Source organism: Neodiprion virginianus, chromosome 2 (assembly GCF_021901495.1).
Source record: "Neodiprion virginianus isolate iyNeoVirg1 chromosome 2, iyNeoVirg1.1, whole genome shotgun sequence".
Taxonomy (NCBI): domain Eukaryota; kingdom Metazoa; phylum Arthropoda; class Insecta; order Hymenoptera; family Diprionidae; genus Neodiprion; species Neodiprion virginianus.
The window spans coordinates 31888492-31909052 of NC_060878.1; the positions used below are offsets into that span (position 1 = coordinate 31888492).

Sequence of the window (20561 nt, forward strand, 5' to 3'; positions counted from 1 at the left end):
TGCAATATTTGCACGCGTGTCGTTACTTAACATTCGAAATAAATAATCGGGGATATCGTATAATAATCTTTAACAATAAAGGAAAATTCAAAAGGAAATCTTTCTCCTGCATAAATTATTAACAGCGAGTATAACAATAAATTAAAACGTAAAACTTGCCCATACTCATTCTTATTTGATTTCCTTTTTTCGAACTCAACGATGCGAAATGTCGATTTTCACCAAAATCTATCATGTTTAAAAATCGCAGGAATATTTCGTTTATTCTCAATCAGCATTCTTCCAAAGTCCCGCTTTGCATTATTTATCTTCCTTCGCACTTTACGCCTCATTGTCAGTTTTGCAACCGTGCCGACGATCAGTAAACTCGCAATGCGGTATGCGAAAAACGGGTAGGTACACGATCTATTATAAATGCGGAAGAAGGCAGCTAATGCAAGGGGAAAAGTCTTTTCCCACGTGATAGTTGCGATTTTCGCCGCCAGATGTCAACGCATGCGCTGCATCCCTTGCAGAGGCTGCGGGCTTCTGCCTCTCTCTCTCTCTCTCTCTCTCTCTCTCTCTCTCTCTCTCCTTCTCTCTCTCTCTTCGGCACACGTGCGCGAGTTACTTCCTACTTCGACCGTATATAACTCATAGCCCCGCAGCTCTCAGCCAGGCGCGTCAACTTGAACGTTTCCTATCGATTTTCACATGGTATATAGGCAACTTGGTCTGGCTATGTGTATCTCAGTGTAGGTGTACGCCTAGCTTCGTAGGGATGCGTTGCAGGCTTGCGTCTATTACTTTGGTTCCAAGATTCTTTTTATTTTCATTCACTTTGCAACCACATTCTTCGCTGGATCAATATGATTATTATCAATCGAGGTTTTTGATGAAAGAAACAAATCTTTGTTCAATGCTGCGGTTTGTGTCCTTAATTTCCTTCGAATCAATCTATCGCTTGATATGTAATTTTTTCCATATCAATTTTTGCATCGCCTCTAGCGTTCCTAGCCTTTTTTTTTCTCAACTTAGCTATTCTCTTAGCGTATTTTCGTTAGGATCGATCGCCACACACGTATTTAGAGCTACGATCTTCTCAAAATTCATACATCGTATGATTCCCAAGATTCTTCATCTACCAAATTAATGATATGAATCATGAGTCAGTGTCCGACAATAGAAACAATTCGGTGTTAGGTTTTGCCCAAATGGATTGAATGATATCTTGCACATCCTTGTTGATTACTTTTGTAAGACGCTTCCGATCTTTGCATTTATGGACTAGGTAGGAGGAAAACGAGTGTCAGATGATACGGCAGTGTAATTACTGTACCCACATCGGGCATATTTGTACAGCCCTTTACATAACTGAAAAATAAATTTTACCAACGAATAACAATCAGGTATTAGTGCATTGTAAAAGCGATACTGGAAATTATGACAAGCGGATAATTATTTTCTACGCTTGTATGTCGTTGTTAAAACTGTGGCACATTTTCCAGAAAAGCTTTCTCAACGTAATTTTGACACTTGCAGGATGACAATTAAATCGAGGCGTACGTTAAAATTAATTACTTACTCCGAGGCTGGTGATTACAAGTTCAACGAAGAAATCATTCTCGCAAGATGCAAACGTTCACCAAAGTTGATCTTGTTTATTATGCTTATCTTGATAAAATACTTATTTTTTTTTTTCATCAATACATCGCCTTCTCAATAATATTTTCCGCGTCAATACAGCGCTGCGGTACAAGAATTATTGTATAACCACAATTAGCGTAGTCCCTAAAACAGATTTAACTATACAGAAAGTCAAAGCTTTCCAGCAAATGCGGATTGCAATTGGTATATAATGCTATACGTATTTATATAATGGTTAATTAACGATCATGACGCAGGTACATGGTTCTTGCAGCGATAAAGAAAAGTACTAAGTAGGCATAACACATGTACGTGTACATTGATGGACGAAAGAGAACATTTGAGGTAAAAAAAAGAGTCACATGATGCGCGTGAAAAGTTCCCTCTCGATTTTACGACGACGCGGTCATTTGGGTCCGTAATAATTACGCCCGCTGTGTATGTCATGTGCTTATTAATATCATGGAAAAAAAAGATCGTTGCAGCGTGTTTACGAATGCGGCAAATTAGAGCGAGCCACGGATTTACTGGAATTCTTATAGATAAGAATTTATGTGTATGTATATATGCAGCTATTACGCGTAACGCTTCAACTAATTCTCGTCAACATACTCGTAAAATACGTATATTACGCACATACCCGCCTACGCTGCACCTATTATGTACAAAAACACCAGCGCGAGTTGCACCTGTATTCACTCAATATACACCTAGATGGATATCAAATTTCGGTAATAGACCTCCGAAGAGCTCACTCCTGCCTCGAAACTAGAAAAGCAAGCACGGGCATTAGCTGGATGTGCTTTAGTAAACAGTTCGATTAGCGGCTTTCGTACAACACATTTTACCTCAGCGTGTAGGATACCAGACTGTGTTCAATCCGTATAATATACCGTCGTACGACGAATCGCTGTACAATTAGGGAAATGAAAGAATCGGGGGAAAATTTTGATAAAATTCTCGGTTTCATCGTGCATCGCCAAATTCTTTTACCCGCACGCAATTGATGTTGAGGGGAATACAGGTTCCGTTGCGTTGAAGCGGTTTTTTTTTCTTTTTATCTCATATTCAAGTTTAACGCTTTTAAACTAGCAAATAAAAGTTGTCAAATCATTTTTCCGAACGTATTTTTTCACAAGAATATACGCCTGCTGGAAATATGTCTGCACGGAACGCAATTTCTCATCAAACTTAGATATGGAATATAGTTTGAGAATGGTTTGGGGCATCCTAAGAAATTTGAATCCAACGAAGATCATAGGATTTTCATAAAAAATTACGACCAGCTCATTTCTATCTATAGTATCTAGTCACTATATTGCGAGCTGCCGATTATTTATGAAGCAAAATGATTTAGATTAAGCCCGCAGGTACGTACGTTCGATAGTTCGAATAGTGTGAAAACGAATTCTTCATCATAAATTCATACGATGCGTGTAAAAATATAATAACTCGTGAATCCTTTTTATTTTCTCTTAATTTTCAAACGATCATTTCTTCAGGATTCGGTTTAGAAACCGTTTCACGCACCAGACGAAGGGTGTAAAATGCATCTGGTCAAGTGTAGCAAAAGTTAGTTTTTTCTCCTACTTATCAACTTTATATTTCGTACCGAGTACGCGCAATATTACTTTCATCTTTTCGGGCAGCTGATTAAATTCATTGCATAAGTATATCCAATGGCCGTAGTATTGTTGTTTATTGTTTGTATTTCATATTTTATTTATTTCCTCTTCTCCGATTCCGTGTGACCGTGCAAGCGTGTCGCATCATCAGCGATGTGTTCGATTAATACATGCATACTTATCTATAAGTGTACCGGCTAATGAAGGTGAGATTAAATTCTTCCACGTGCGTCGCGTCGAGCCGCGTCGCTTCGACTCGATGCAATAAGTGCAATGACTTTTAATCGTTAATGCCAGGCAGCGCTTGTAGCGCGTTATACAGTATAATAAATATACCGGTTAATGTAGGTGTACGTCTAACTGCCTTACAGCCGCGAGTGACGTAGACGGGGACATTTATACTAAATACATATAGATGTATATATAGCGTATTACACGTACTGCGGCCGAAGCAATAGCCCCGAGTCGTGAAGGTAAAAATGGAGCCGATTGCCAGTGTATTAGACGTAATTAGGTGCATACGAGCAATGCACCGATCGCGTTAAAAGGCCGTTGACCTTTTTCTGACAGCGACGTCGCGCGTCTCGTAGCGTCCTCGGGTATAATAGATATACGGTAAGATAAACGCGGGCGTTCAGGTAATTTCTGATTTGATAGTAGAAAAAAATCCACGACAAACAAACCGTGTATCGGACAATAATATAATCGATAACGCGCAGAGACAATTTACGCCTCGTTGCCGCGGTCTGGCTAACACGCCTCAATTTCGTCTATACGCGGTCGGCTAACAATAAGTAGGCAAGCGTTGTATTAGGTGTTTGTCATACCTGCACGCAATGCGGATGGCGGGGACGGATAAGCTCTGCAGCGCAGCGGTGCGGGGATTGCCGACTGTTTAAAAAACCGTATTTATACCTCGTTACCTCAAACGCGTTTCGAGGAATTTCAATCATGGGAATAACACTCTAATTACATTCATTTACGTACGTGTAATGTGTATACCTATTTCTTAAAAGTCGAATCGTATTTATCCTCAGAGTACTGGGTGACGCTCTGACATCGTTATTTGTTTTATTATTTATTTTTTTTTTTTTTTTACCCATTCGAAATGTATTTATTTGTTTGTCTTGAACTTTATTTTTTCTCTTCCCTCTACCGGGGAAGTTGATTAATTTATTCTCTCTCAACGTCGCGTACGTGGATAATGTAACTGACGATCGAGAGAGCTTCACGGCTTGCACATTATAATGTGCTTATAACGTACATACATAGTTCCATGCAGGAACGTGGAAACCGGATTCGATTTTCACCTGCATCATGCCACCGACGTATATTTCGGTAACTGGACAAACCCGTCTTACAAATATACTTTGCGTTACAATTTACTCAGCATGCGTTACAAATATTGAATTTTCTTCTAACGCGTAATGGCGAGAAGATCTTCTTACTTGGTATTGTACCATGGTCGATTTTTTTTTTAATTTCAATGATAAAAGTCAAATTAGTGGTTTGATATTTGTGTGTACTTTAAGGCACTCGTGTACTTTGTGTTCTCGGATTAAAAGTGCACGGCTCGAGAACCAGTTTTATATTTATAAATCGTTCTGCGACTCGCCGATGCGGGATTCAACCGTAATAATAAAAAACGAACGTTTGCAGATGGTTCTTTGTCTTTGCAGACCAAAGTGGACGCGTATAAAAGATGTGTGCAAAAACCTAAAGCATTTTCAGAGTGTGCGTCGCTTGCAAAAAATGTTCCGAACAACTAATTAACAGAAGAAATGAAAGCGGAACTGAGAGAAATTAATCCATTCATATCTCTTTGTGGTCCCGATACGAAAATTATGAAAACATAATAAAAGTTATGACTGCAAAATGTCGTACTTCTGCAAATTTTCTTATTCTTTTCTTTTTCACTGTTCGCGAATAACCTGCAACGACTTCTCTCTCTGCCCCTCTCTCTTTCTCTCCCTCTTTCCATGTACTTCAGAATTAAGAAACGTAGTCAATTAATTCTCCGTAAAAAAAAAAAAAAAAAAAAAAATACATATACTTCGAGACCCCGCATCCGAAAGAATCGATTACAACTTTAAAGTCGCTTGAATATTCTCTGAACAAACAAAATACGAGATCGCATATGTATTGAAATTCATGAACGTGGGAGAAAACGATCAGAGTATGAAAAACTTTTCCGGCGGTGTGCAACGAAGCCAAACATCCTTTTCTACTCTATACTAAGAAGAGATGAACGAGATTTGCTCCAATAACCGATTTGCCAATAGATACCAGGCAGAAAAATCCTCTACCCATTCCACGTTAACTTTTCTCGCGAAATCCAGAGTGCAAATATTTTTTATACGGATCCAACATTGTGTATGTAAGTCTAACACAATTGCGCAAAATTTCAAGGCCTGCGCTCTGTGAACAGCGGAACCGGAAATACGATGTAATTTTCATTCGCTCGCTGACATTCGTGGCATGCTGTCGCATTAGCGATATAAAGTCAAAACATATCCATGTTTCACACTCAATGAATGACTCGATCAGATTGTGGACCCCGGGTGTAATGTTTTTTCGTTGAATCAACCAATTATTACCCAATTATAATTTGTGACGTTAACTTTGGAATGACAAGAAACAGAAAAACCATTCTTGGCGTACCGATATAATATTCTATGAGAATTGGTCTTTAAGCGGTAATTTTTTTTTGTCCAATGGCTGTTGGAACTAAAACATTTGGGACAGGAATTTCCTCTAAACTAAATTGTTGCTTAAAATATTTATACAAATTTTCAGATGGACGTTTTATTGACTGCCGGTGTCTAGAAGAACAAAAATAGGTATGCTGCGAGTCTGCACAATAACATAAAGGCAAGGCGTCAAATCTTTTTTAGCTTCGTTATTCTTGTATCTTTTCGTCATTCAACTCACGTACCTCATTTGTGTCATAAAAATCAAAGTGCTCCACAGGCCCCTCTTCTAAAGCACACGCTTCTAATTTAACCCTATAGTCACTTGCGTGGGGTCCAGTTGACCCCGAACCGACTTGATTGAATCGAACCGAATGATCGTTTTATGCTCTTGAGTAAATAAAAAAAAAAAACACATAATCAAATGTGCTTTTACAGCTAGTATTTATTAATATTTCAAACTATTTTCAAATTTCGATGAAACTATTTCATCACTATTATTCTTAGTTCCTGTTGAAATTCCATTTATGACTGCAGCATTTTCATTGTTTTCTTGCACATTGTCACGTTTAAAATGCTTAATCGTTCGCGTTGTCGCTCTATTTACAATCTCATCGTGACAAATTCTCGGCTAAATTCGAACACCGTTCGGATTCGACGATGTTTAACCGCGATTTTGTACGTGCACCCAATGTTTTTATTTCGGCAGCGATGTATTTCTATACTGCTTCTGAAGCGCTTCTAACTCATCCCGTTATGCTCGAAGTCCTTAACTCTCGTTCACAAGTATTTCTTTTTCTTTTTCAAGGTCTATTTAAATCGCTGACCACATTTACCGACTCACTTGATTGGTTACATTCTAACGATACTTCTCTTTTGTTTCTATGGCAAATTTTATCTAATTAAGTTCGACTGTGACTCTGTTGTGCCAATTTTTTTTTTTTTTTCACTACCTCGTGTCCAACCTTGGGCGCCAAAGTGTAATGTTTTCGTTTGAGTTTGATACGGAACGAGGCAAGTATGTAAATTAGAAATTAAACCAAGGGATGTAATAATGTGTAGGTTTAATGAGAGATAAATACATTATTCCGAAGCCCCGATGATGGTTACAAACAAGCTTACAGCATTGGTCAATCGCAAGTGACCAAAGGATGGCTGATTGATGGTCTACGCGTCTGATAAGTGTACAATAATAAAATTACATAAAATCGTGCTTGACCAATTAGCAAGGAACAAGAGTAAAATTACAGATTGTAACTGGATTTGTATCTCGGGCTTCGGCTGTTTGATGCTTCTCGCGTTTCGAAAATGGTTTCCGAAATTATGCCACTAAGTCCATTCATTGATCTGATTTTGCACGAGGTACAAGCAAGAAGGTCTGGGAAGCCTTGACGAACGAGTAAAATGCTCGGAAAATCGCATGCAAGATGAAACACAAACAAACGTACTGAAATAATAACAATCATTATAATAACTATAATACCGTATCATTGAAAATGATTGCATGAATGCTCCTCCTGGCGAACTCGCGAACAATTGCTATGATTGGCTACTTCAGACTTACGGCATAGTTTTGTATAGAATTGAACTGAAACTTTGACGTGATTATATCTTGGCCATTATGCATTGTCCCGTGTTGCGCCATCATTTTTGCGCTGTGTATTTATACGTATATAAAAATACAAGTAATTCAAAACCTATTGCGTATCTTTTCTCCGTAATTACAAACCGCGGGGCTTACATCGAGTTAATTCGTGGCCCACGACGACAAGAATTCGCAAAACAGCGAAGAGCCAATTTAACCAAAAATCAATCGGTGAGGCACGTAGAAATTGAATTTTTTCAATTAGCATACCTAACTATGATTAACCGATGAACTCGTCGAGAACTTGAGGGTAAAATATAATCGGTTCACAGGAGTCAAGTTTGATTGTTTCTATATCTTTTTGGTTTCAGCGAAGTAGTAATTAGAAATTTTGAATCCAGAATTAGAATCGTGAACCTAAATCAATATGGAATCTACGGAATCTCGTAAAATAATCGGAACCAGCGTAAGACGAACAACGAATCTCTTTGGTTCTGAAAAGTGCATTACTTTTTCGTTTGCCTGAAATAAATACATGCGATATTCAACGTATCGTTGTAGCGCTGTAGATAAGTTCTTGGCATTCGTGCAATACCAGTGCATATATATAGTTAATTAGATCTAGGTGAAATCTCTGGTTTCAAGAACGCTTATTTCAGTCGGTACATGCAAAAAAAAAAAAAAATGAACCTTCTTCCTTTTATCCGAAGTACAAAACGGCTGCTTTTCACCCCCTGACTCGTGCAGACAAACGGATTTCGAAAGAACTGCGCATGCATGGCGGGGAGGTAGTTTCTTCCCCTTACAACGACAACGAAAACTGGCTAATCAACCGTGCGATTAAAATGGGTGCAGGGATTGCATCCAGGCGGTGACGATCGGCCCTCGAAATACGGACAAACTTCTCGATCGCGGATTGGCGCATCGCGTAAGAAGAGCCACGTGTCCTTCGTCCTCGTCCCACCCGCGGTGAGGAGGTGCGAGCGTCGCTGCGTCTCCGTCGCATGCGCCCGCGCCCCGATCGATAAACACGACGTCGAGGTCTTCCTCCCCTCGTCGCCACCCCCCAGCCTAGTGACGTAACGAACCCTGGACCCGAGGCGAACCGAGGCGTCCCGACGCCCCTCGAGCTGCGCCGACGACACGCGATTGCGTCGGGTGTCCTCGTCGCCGTGCCGCTGCTGGTGAACGCGGGTTAGGCACCCTCGTTACTTGTTTTTTACACCTTAAAACATCCAGGAAATAATTTTTAATCTCGAACGTGACATTATTCGATTTAACAAGGCTTCGGTTTTTTTTTTAACTACTTGCGTTTTTTTTCCGTTCGTTGGTTCGTTACTTCGGCACCGCGCAACCATGCGTTGTGCAAACTTGTTCCCCGTCAACGAGCGGCTGTTTTACGTGATACAAAATTGACAACTCGTCGAGGGAAAAATCGTCGTTTTAATAATTAATACTCGTATACACCGTGCCTGAGTCTTTCCACCGCGTGACGGCACGCGGTAGATTAATCGTCAAATATACGAAACATACGATAATACACGGTTGTACGATTCGTTGTGGTACATTTTTCACGTAAATACGACAAGTCATTTTTTCCTTCTTCCTTTTTTTTTTCACATCGCAATTCCATACTTCGTCGCTACTGCTGCTGCTACTGGTGTTACTTTTTACGACGAAAACGTCAAGAAGAGATATCCCAACCTTCATTTGTCGGGGTTGGGTCCGTAGCAACGTGGAACCTCATCTGCAGATCCTTCTCAAAGACGTTGATATCGGAAAGTAAGAAAAACCCAGATGGGACACGGAGATTAGTGTATGTAAATATTACCTCAAGAGTTCTGCAAGGTAGCCGCAGTTACAAATCTCCTACGTTCCACGTTCGCGATCAAACTTAACCTCTATACGACGATTGATACGCACTGTGCAGCGTAGAACTGTGCTAAACATGGATTTAGTCGGGGTTGAAAATTAAAAATAGGACTACAAACATTCCTCAATTCCAGTATCTCTTCTTTCATTTACGATTCATCTTTCCCGAATTATTTCTCGGTAGATTAAATCCAAACGACACGTAGAACGAAAAAAACCAAAACAAACGAGTAATGACGCATTATTAATGCCGGTAATAGTATACGTAACATAGCTACGAGTTCGTCTTGATGCACCTGTATTATTGTTGTTCGTAATTTATTTACCCGAACGTACACCTCCCTCCCTGTCCCCTCTCCACCTCTCCTCTTCCTCCTGTCCCACTCCCGCAGTTTATAATCGACAACCCCAATCGTCGTTCACAGCTGTGGAAACCTGCGTCAACGTGAAGTGCGTGCCTGTGTGTTGTGTATAATGACGAATCTCGTTTGAGTGAATAATAGTAGGTGTACGAAACCCTCGTGTTGTACGCAAAAGTTGTTAATTAAAATATGACATACCTCGATCGTTCGAATGTGTATAATGAGAATAATAAATAAATTTAAAAAAGAAATAAAAAGACAAAGAAAAACAAACGACGAGTATAAACCAGTTTTTAAAACAATAACAGCAACAACAGCAACAACAAAAATAACGTACACGTGAAGAAAGAGATTATTCTCGGGGCAACGGGGCGACGAGAAGACAACAACAAACGGAGGGTGAGAAGCTGCCGAACCGCGTCTCGACGAGGCTGAATATACAGGAATTATCTACTGCGAGCCCGGTCGCTACGCTCATTCGATGGTACGAGCGCAGTGGTAACGGCGGTTCGGGCAAGGCCCGGAGTCTGACCAGTGCAGCGGTGCATCTCCTTGGCTGATCGTTCACGCCGGGTGTTTCGGTGGCGCGTGGCTCGGTTCGACCCTTCGCCCTGCCCCCGAAACGTTGAAGATACGTCAGTTTATACGGAGATAACAGTCAGCCTCAGTTTCGCGAAGCGCGACCCAGAGCCCTAGATATTTCCCCGCCCTGACGCGATGGTGCAGCGATACCTCGAACTGCGCCTCGAGTATCGAACTGCAGGCCTTCCTTGCTCGCCCGGAAGTCGTCGTCGCGAACCCTTTCGACTTTTTCTTCAATCTTTGCGGCATTTCTAATCTGGATTTATTTTTCTTCTCGTCTTACCGATTTTCTCCTTGCAGATTGTTAGAATTATTGATAGAGATCGACGAGGCTTGTCGTTGTTTGATTTTATTTTCGTTCCGTTCACCGTCATTTTATTCTCACATTTTACAATATTGATACTACGCGTGCCAGTGACTGTTTTATAGACGATAAAATCAATTCGCCGGGGCATGTTGAAAAGTTTTATTATACGTTACACGTACGCTTGTCCCCTATCAGCGTTACGTACCTATACGGTAGGTCGTTATATTCTATAGTTGAGGCCGTTATTTTGCGTGGCTGTAATTCTTACCCTTTTCCGCCACCCTATCCTGCTCACTCCCGAAGTAATCAATTCCTAGGTATTATTATTAATATTGTTATTGTTGTTGTAATCTAATTGTCTTAATTTGTTCACGGCCGTTACGTCGCTCGGATAACGTGAACCGATCGGACTGAAAAATTCAATTCCCCGGGTTAATTAGGAAGAAATACGAATGATAGATAAGTCGATTGAATTTCCACCCTCTCATTGCATAGATTATTCTCAGACTCCGTTATCGCATTCAATTTGTTTGACCTCATCGATTTGTTCATACGGTCCATAAATAATTGAAAATATATCTTATACGTTCGCTTAATGTCAATACCCATGGGACAATAAAATTGTCTTTCTCGTACCTGCCGAGGTATAAGGTTACAGCGCAATTGAGTGGTTATAGTCCGCAGGAATGTAAGGTCACGTATAGAATAGTTTTCAACTTACGTTTAAGCGCCGAAAGTGAGAACGTAATAACGAACGAATTAGTCGGATGGTGCGGGATAAGGTTATTAGAAAAAAAAAAAAAAAAATGCTAAACGAATAAATAAATTATTTTCAGTAAACCAGGAACTCGAAGCGAGGCTCGTGAATCGTGTCGCATAGCCGGATGATAACAGAATGCGTGGATGTGAATAAGAAAGCAGAGGATTGATCGTTAAATAGCAGTGGGGTTAAAAGTGCGGGGGGCAGGAGGGTCCCGATTGGTGCAGGTGTGCTGCCAGCGGTGCCCGGGTTCCTGCCCGGTGGCGAGGGGGAGGTTGTGGTGCGAGTGGAGAGCCCCGACGAGGAGAGTCCTGTGGTTTGTGATGAGGTTCAGCCCCCCGGAGGGGTCAAGAGCTGGAGCAGAGAGCAGCCCCTCGGCAGGGTGGTTGTGAGAGGATCCGCCCGGGTGGCGAGGGGCCGGGCCGTGGAGGAGGCCGGGAAAGGATGGTGTGACGAACGGCGTCATCCTCCCCGAGGACGCGGAGGCCTCGGCGAAGGCGAGGAGCTGTATCTCGACTCGGAGGACGAACTGGCGATGTCGAGACAGTCTCGCGCCGATCGAGACCCCCGCGAACCCCGAGAGCACCGCGACTCCCGCGACCAGGGACACCTTCACCAGCGTCCCATCCTCCAGCGCGACGACCGCGATTACACCGAGTACGACCTCCATCCCACCTCCGCTGCATCAGCTGGACCCGCCGCCGCCAATGCCGTTGCCAACAACCCGGTGAGTCCTCTTCGTATTTTACCTTTTTACCGTTCCTTTCATTACTTTGGGTTAAGAGGGTGCTGCGATCGCTCTTTACCGACGGGTGCGGGCCAAAGTTTCGAATGGTCAGAGTTCGGATCGGCCGTTTCACCGAATGGTCAAAATTCCGAGTCGCCAAAACTTTGACTGGCTAAAATTCCGAATGGCCAAACTTCCGAATGGCCAAAACTCCGAACGGTTAAATTTCCGAATGGCCAAAATTCTGAACGGCCAAAACTCCGATCGATTGAAATTCGGAATGGCCAAAACTCCGACTGGGCAAAATTGCGAATGGCCAAGATTCCGAAGTTACCAACCTTACATACGCGGTAAACGCTTCACGGCATAAGTAGAGTTTGGTAATGTTTGGAGTTTCAACCGTTCAAAATTTTGAATCATACCCTTCCGGACCGAGTGGAATGTCACTTTTTCTGACCATTATCCACAGCCTTTGACGAACGAAAGTGTAAATGCTGCTGTCAGCGCAATTCTACATGCAATACCGACGAAAAATCGCGAGATATTTTTCATTTCTTTAGTCGAGAATAGAGCAACGAAATGTATTCATACGGCATATAAGTAGCAATTCAAATAACAGAAGTACATTTTTTGGGATCATTGTTGCGGAAAACAAAATGTTTTTTAGATAATCGGATTTGGCATTGCATGTAGAATTCCGCTGACTACGAAATTTTTACACCGTTGATGCATAGGTTTTGACAATATTCAAAATAAGTGACATTCAATGCGGTAAGAATCAGGTTCTTTTTGTATTTTGTCATTAATTTGCTGAACTTTCCTCAGTCAACTCTGTACAAACAAAATCATAAGCCCTGTCATCACCTGACGAAGTTCAAAGAGACTTCATTATTCAGAAAAAGTGAGCATTGTAGAATGCAATTTGCTGTATTTGACGGAGGTCCGATATCCTCTTAAGGTGTTTTTAGCTCAGGGTCACGTAACCGATTTAAGCGTACAATAGGGATTCGATCCCTTTGTTAGGTAAGACATCGGTTCGGTCATAAAATTCTTGTGACGTGTAAGCGTTCGGAAGTTAAGAAGTGCATTCTGGTTTAAGCTAGCATCGATAAACCATACGTTTTAATAACAGAATATTTTTTAAAATACAACCTAGAAGCTAGTCTGGCAGCCAAATAAAGTGATTAGAAGTATCTACGGATATTTATTCCGCTCTAGATTACCGAAGCGTTTTACTTTCTATTAACCAGTTTTCGAGAATTACAAAATCGATTTGAAGTTTTGAAAAAAATTATTCCGAATTTTGTGAATAGGCTTAAAGCGGCCACGTGACCTTGTGCTCAGAACACCTTAATTCGTATGTTCACCTCGATCAAGTTCCAAGAGGACTATTTTTATATCGGTAACTAAATTTCAACCTACCTGAAATTTAAGTTCATCAGACTTGATCGGAAACGCTGCACTCGTCATTATTTAGAAGTAAACGACAAACCCTGCAGATTGAAGGGGGTTTAAGTTAGTAAAAGTTTTTGTAACAATGCATGGTAGGAAAAATCGTTATTTCGTAACTTGAGTATTGTATGGAATTCCGTAATAGTGATGAAGCAAAATATACTGACACAATGAAAAAGTATCCATTCTTCAATTGAGCCAATTTACAATTGCAAAATGGAAATTTTTAACTAGCTTCAATCTCGCGCACGTTAGCCTTGTTCGACTATATAAAAAATTGTGAAATGACGGCTGAATATTGCATTGATTATGTAGGTATCGTGGAATTATTTATGATCAAGCTTGATCAATCGAAACTTGATGTTAATGAATTTTCGATCAAAACTTCGCCTGCTTACATTATGCGTATTGTCTGCTATACTGTAGATACGCCAATCCTAATAGAATTCTAAAATGTAGAAGAATGGAATATGGAAATAGGTAAAAATATAGAAATTAGCCAAAAAATATGATCGTCAAGATTTCTATATCCTTCCATATTTTGTCTGACGATTCTATACTTTAATTTTTCTACATTCCGACGTATCGATACATATTTCTATATTCTAAGTTTTAAAATCCTAAAATAAGATCTACACTGTCATTGAAAATTCGATTTTGGATTATTTTATCGAAGGACTTTTATTACTTTTGATTACTACCCATACATGGTAGAAAATTGAACAAACCAGCTCCAATCTTTTTATTTAATTTCATTGGAAAATACAGATTTCTTTTAACAAAGACGTGAAGATATTCCGGTAAATCAAAATCTTGACTTTTCCAATTTTGGATTTATCTATTTCGTCTTGTTTTGAACACGTTTTCTGGTGGATTCATCAACCGCGAACCCTGAATCATGATTTCAAATTTCTCTCCATTAATTGGAATGGTTCAGATCGAGCTGTTATTCGATACTTTTTAGAATAGAAGCTGTGTAACTGGAAACATTTTCTCACAATTTAGCGTTTAATTGCTATTTATACGAGACATCTTTATCGTGAAACATGTATATTCTGCTATACGGACCAGTTGCTAATATACGCCTGGTCAAAAATCATCGTTCGCGGTTGATTGAAGTGCCGCGTGTTATGCACGGCTCTGTGGTGAACTGGCGTATATTTTCTAAGCTGCTCAAAAGTAGTTCACCTTAATTATGCATATCGGACAGGCGTTCCGAAACGTACAAGAAAAAAAGAAATTAAATAAAATAACGTCTATCTGCTTGTTACTAAATCCAGCTGAAGACATTCGCTGTGCTCTCCAAGTAATCCAGCCTCCATGAAGAGATTAAATTTCGAAACGTCTAACGTCGTCGGTGTATAAAATTCGTTGAGAAAAAAAAAAAAAAAAACAGCCACTATTCCTCATGTTTAATTATTTATACATGATACATACTTTCGTTGATACGCGGCTCTGTCTGTAACGAAGTCATTACCGCGTATGTTGAAAATAATTTCCATACATAATGAAAATGCGCGTCGATGGAATTAATTGGAATTGAATAAAGGTAACTGATTCTTCTCCGTATGCCTGTGCCGGAGAATTAATAACACATGGCTCGTATTACACGCGGACTGCATTCGGGAATTAACGATAATTGGATAATACAGCAATGCGTTATATTTCGGCGAACGAGTATTTTCCAATAACAGACGCGGTATATTTGCGACCCATTATTTCCCAGAGGTTCTTCTCGCCTTAATATTTAACCACTGCATCAACGGGGAGCATCGCAAAACCTCGCTCACACACCCGCATCGCGATTTCGCACCCCTAATATTTACATTTCGCTATTCTCGAAACTTTATCGCGTTGGAATTATACATTTCATTTTCATCTTTGCCGTTTTCTCGGAATCCAATCCGCAAGCAGGCAATTGGCTTTTCCTCGATTATTCCAATCTCATCTCCATTTTTTTTCCGAGACTTTTCGCAAGGTTCTCTCACAAATTGCCATCTCCCTGAGTCGACGATTATTGACTAGCCACTGCGTGTAATTATCACCGAAATAACTGACGCTTCCTGCGAAACCATCGATAAATGGGTCTTGTTTATCTTTCCGGTTCTCACGCGAAAGGAAACGGAAAGTGAGAAGTACAAGTAAAATACGTCGCGTTATTACGAGGAGAGGACGATGTCTCAGGTCGGTTATACCCGCGTCGAGTAGAGCTTCGTTTGGATCGTTGCATCTTTCATAAAGTGTTGTGAACCGGCGTAGAGCAGAGCCTTTGGCAAACAGTGTCGAGCCTCGTAATTATGACCGCATTCATACCTCTCATCCCTTTCGGTCCGCAGGGGTGGTTTTAACGTCCGATGGAGACGAAGGCACGCCCGCCTGCCCACATAGACCAAGGAATGCAGATTCTCGAGATATTCCGCTGCACTCTATAATTACCCGACGATACATACCGAGAGGCAGGTACGGCCGGGGATGTCTTTCCAGATCTTTTGCAATTCCGGATCGCGTTTCTATTAATCTCATTTCATTTCTCAATGTTACAACTTTTCCTCACATTTATTCGAACGTGCGCGATTACATTGGCTTGCGATAAAATTCAATCAATGCAAACTCAATTTGTCGTAAACTTGCGACAAACGCCCGGATATGCAACGTGTCAGGCCATCCAGCAGTCTTTTGTTGCATCACGAAAGTGCTTTATAATACGTATAATACGACATGTTTCACACCGTTTCTACAGCACGACGTAACTCCTGCCTTTTCCTCTCCCTTGCAACCGATGCAAATTGGACTTTATATATTTATAGAATCGTACTCGTCATATTTGTTACTGCCGCTGTTGCTTTTGCTCTGCTGATATTGGTATTTGGTCGTGTTACTGCCAAATTAACGAGGCTCGTCCCATTTTTTGTTGCTGCTGTTGTTGTCTTCTTTCGCTATTACTTTATTTTTTTTTTTTTTTATACCAATTACTTTCACTCATATGCAGCGTAACAACATGCGTATATTTGATACTAGGAAATTCACTCATTATCAGTTTTGATGCTGTTTTTTGAAGCTTGAATCCAAATCCCAGCAGCGTGGGTCGTAGGTTTGACCGACAAAAAAGTGGCTAGTCTCTCAGGACATCTTTTCCGATTTCCCTTTACGTCACTTCCCCAATTTAATCGCAGTTTCCGGTCAGCAGACAAGCCAGTGCTGAAACACATCGGCATCTCCCATCCTGCGGTGTTGGCAAAACGCTTGAATTTCGGGCAGTGAGCCTCCAGGATCTCGAGTCCTGGCTGCCGCAGCCTCGCGAGGTATTCGAACAACCCGTCTCAGGGCTGGCTCGGCGAGGGAAGGAGGGGCGGTCTGGGCGGCAGGGAGGGAGGGAGCGGAAGGCGGAGAGGGGAATATAGGTCAGTACGCAACGGTGCCGGGGCAAAAGGATGATCATAGTGCAGATATGGCCCAAGTATGGGATACAAGGCGCGCCTGCGTGTATAAGGAGGGACCGGCTAACGGCCAAACTGGTTTTTCCTCACCACCGCTGTGCTCTTCTTCTCTTCTTCTTCGTCTTCTTTTTCGTCTTCTGCTTCTTCTTCTTCTTCTTCTTCTTCTTCTTGGTCTCCTTCGTTCACCTCTTCGTTTCTCCTTTCTCACCTCCTCCTCCTCCCCTTACTCCTCTTCTTCCTCTTCCTCTCTTTGCTCTGGTCCCGAAGCGTGCACGCCCCCCTTCACCAAATTTTTCACCATCCTCCTCTCCTCCTTCCCCCCTCCAACTCCACCATCACTTCTGTCGACCAACTTCTTCGTCTCAAGGTCTGTCCCGAAATGCACATGCACGGACGTTACAACGCCGCCCGTCTGAGCTCGTACGTTTTTCTAATTTTCGCCGTATTCGCCGGAGCCCGAGGCGAGCCGAACGGTCATTCGACGATCTCTCGAGGAGAAGGGCGGTTCTTTGTGTTGTCCTAGGTTTCGGTTTCGGGATTCGCGGTACGTAGTCGAGTATCTCTTTACCGCTCGTACCAATAGCGACGGATGCCTCGCACCACAGGTCGAACAGTCGCATCTAAATTTTTTACACCCCCTCCCTCTATCCCTTTCCTTCCCCTCCCCCGCCCTTGACCCAAGCATCTTCTTCTCCTTTTATTGCTCTTTATTTTCTTCTTGTTCCTCTTCTTCTTCTTCTTCTTCTCTTTTTCGTAGTTTTTACTTTTTTCCATTTTTATATTTATCTTCTCACTCTATGGCCGGGGCTCGTGCTACGCCGACGCTTGCCTTTCCTTTTCAACTTCGAGGTCGCGCAGGTAGAGATGAAGGTACCGATACACCTGCAGCACAAGACGAAACCGTCGTTATATATACATATACATGTACCTCGAGCACCCGAAAGGGAATACTGCTGCAGCGGGAGGAATAGGGATGGGGGTGGAAATGAGAAAGGAAAAAGACGACAAAACGGGGGAAGGGGGCGGAGCCAAAACCGCCTGTACTTGCTACCGAGTATAATTGCAGTGAATAATCACTGTTATTTCATATTCTCAGAATCCCGTCGCGACTGTACTTTTCACGTTCACTTCTTTTGCACATTTGCAAGTAACAAGTCACGGTGCGCTTACGTCTACCTAACTGATTTCAAAATTTTTTAGAATCAAGTTAATTTCATGCGAGTTAAAATGTACCTAACAGTGTAATAAGGAATTAATGATCTTCAATAAAGTGACAAAAAAAAAAAAAATACGGAGAAAAATTCAACCTGCATAGAAGAACAATTATTTCTACAAAGCGAATTCTTACGCCAATCGTACGAACTCCCGAATTGTACGATTTGGCGTAGAAACTTGCCGAATACTTGACAGAAATTGACCAATAAACGGTTGAGTTAAAATTGTGGTGGGAAATTGTGATTTTTGTGTTATTCAATAAATTCGACGTCATCGAGATTTGTAAAAAATCGTTTTAAGAAGAATCAAAAGCGTTTTCAATATCCGTGTCAATTGACGTGTGTACAAGCAAATGTGTAACGTGTTAAAACGTACACAGGACGTTAATTGCTCTCCGCGACTACCTATGCATACACAGCTAATTTGCCAAGGTGTGAAACAAGCCTAAGAGAGTTCAATTGAGAACTAGTAAAAGAAGAAAATCGAGACGCGGGAAGGTTTCCATCCACACCGGGAATGGGAATGGGAATGGTCGAACAGTCGTACGCTTCTGCGCGTCGGTATGACGCCGGGGGTAGGTACACACCGTCCGCACGGCTTGTGTGTACGCTACATAGAATCCACACCCGAAGCCACGACTGCCTTCCGAGTGGCTTACCTGCTGCACGGAACAAGCAAAGTAGCAAAGTGGGAGGGAATGATTTTGGGTGAAAATTCCCCTCCTGAGGGATGGTCCGCAGTTCGCGTCCGATCTCGGCTCTGTCACTTACAACGTAACGAAGGCGCGGCAGGGGTTGAGCGGGGTGAGAGATCCTGCAGCCCAAAACCGGCGGTACCTACCCACATACCTGCGTACCCTGCGCATGCGCGTGCACAGTAAGTATGCCTTACAGGTCTACCTGACTGACTCCGCTCCGTTCTTTATACCTGGCTTATGTAGGTATACACGAGCTGCGGGCACTCGGTCCTCGTACACGGATCATTAAATAACTTTCGAGCCGCTCATTAGGACCTCCATGAGAAGAAAATATTCCATCTCCACGTTTCTTCTCTTGCGAACTGATATTAGATTTTCTTTCTATCTTTTTCTTACCCGACGGGGATACGTAAGTCGACCTTTATGCCGTACGGAGTAGATCGTCACCTGCAGCTTCTCTGCGCCTCGGGGTGAGAAATTCTTTTTTTTTTCCATCATAAATGAGACGTGAAAATACGTTTTTTATTATTAAGGAAGGTTTTTTTTTTCGTCAATTTTTGAAACACTTATTTACTTTATTCGGTTACAAGATGCTGATTTCGATTACCGTGGGTGAATTTTCATCGGACATTTAATATCCTTGGTTGGTTTGAAGAGAATAAAGGTCAAGACAAGTTTGAAACTTTTTTTTGTAAAATTTTGAATCGTAAAGACGAAATTAAAATTCGACGAGTTTAAATTCAAAAATAAACGCCTTATACTTAAACTTGGCTGGTCAGGAATAAGTGTCTTATACTTAAACCGTTGAAGTGTCTGAAAATCTGCGTTATTTAATTCTAATTTTGGAATGTACCTGCAAAAAGAAAAAAAATCAAGGTAATTAGCAACTCCTTCTTTTAATGTAGCCCTTTTGTCCAGTGATAAAACACCCCAGCCGACTGGAAGAGTATACGAAACATCAAAATTACTAATCATATTCCAAAATTTACTACATAATATTTTCCTAATGAATTCAAAAAATCAGTAATCAAATCGGATATGCGTTACGTATTGTAATAGATTTTTAACCGGTACGAAAATGGAAAAAACGAGGTCCCACTTTGAATCTTGCGTGAAAATATTTCATTTCGGAAACCAAATGTTTCTTTCCTGTTTCATAAAAATCAATTTCAGTGTTTTTGAGATGTGTTCAACGAGTGACGAGTGATTGAAAAAATTTTTAAAAATTCATGGATGCTTTTCAGGGGTCGTACTAACGCAGAAAAAATCGTTGGTGTAATCAAGAAATGTCACGATCAGCCGTTTACCGAGTTGGCGTGGAAAGCCCCATATGTGTATAAATGTATACAATATAGATATAAGGTTGCACCGTCTTCATCCACACAGCTGTAAAACGCACGTTCACGTCTCGGTTATCCAGACAGTAATTAAAATGGAATCATTCGGGCCGTTTCTTGTCCTTAATAAACTCCGCATGAGAGGGAGGCGCGGGGATGCGCGAGGCCGTATCTCGAACCTTCTCCACCCGTGTAGCGCCCTAGGGACGCCAGGCGTCGGTCGCGTCGTTCCGGCGCAGCTATCTTAATGAAGTGTCAGTAATGCCGGGCGCCGTTTTACCTGTCGC

General features: G+C 41.5%; 1 protein-coding gene across 9 annotated transcripts in view; it reads left to right on the plus strand.

Annotated features, from left to right (window-relative positions):
• Positions 1 to 8698: 8698 nt before the first annotated feature.
• The window catches only part of LOC124297230 (voltage-dependent L-type calcium channel subunit beta-2), a 75806-nt gene continuing 63943 nt past the window's right edge, over positions 8699 to 20561 (plus strand). For 7 of the 9 annotated variants that reach the window (XM_046748019.1, XM_046748023.1, XM_046748022.1 and 4 more), the window contains exons 1-2: positions 8699 to 10159; positions 11486 to 12136. In XM_046748019.1, the coding sequence (XP_046603975.1) occupies positions 11945 to 12136 (192 nt within the window). In that variant the 5' untranslated portion in view covers positions 8699 to 10159; positions 11486 to 11944. Of the gene's footprint in view, positions 10245 to 11485; positions 12137 to 20561 lie in introns of all 9 variants that reach the window. The other 2 variants (XM_046748020.1, XM_046748021.1) reach the window with 2 other exon arrangements.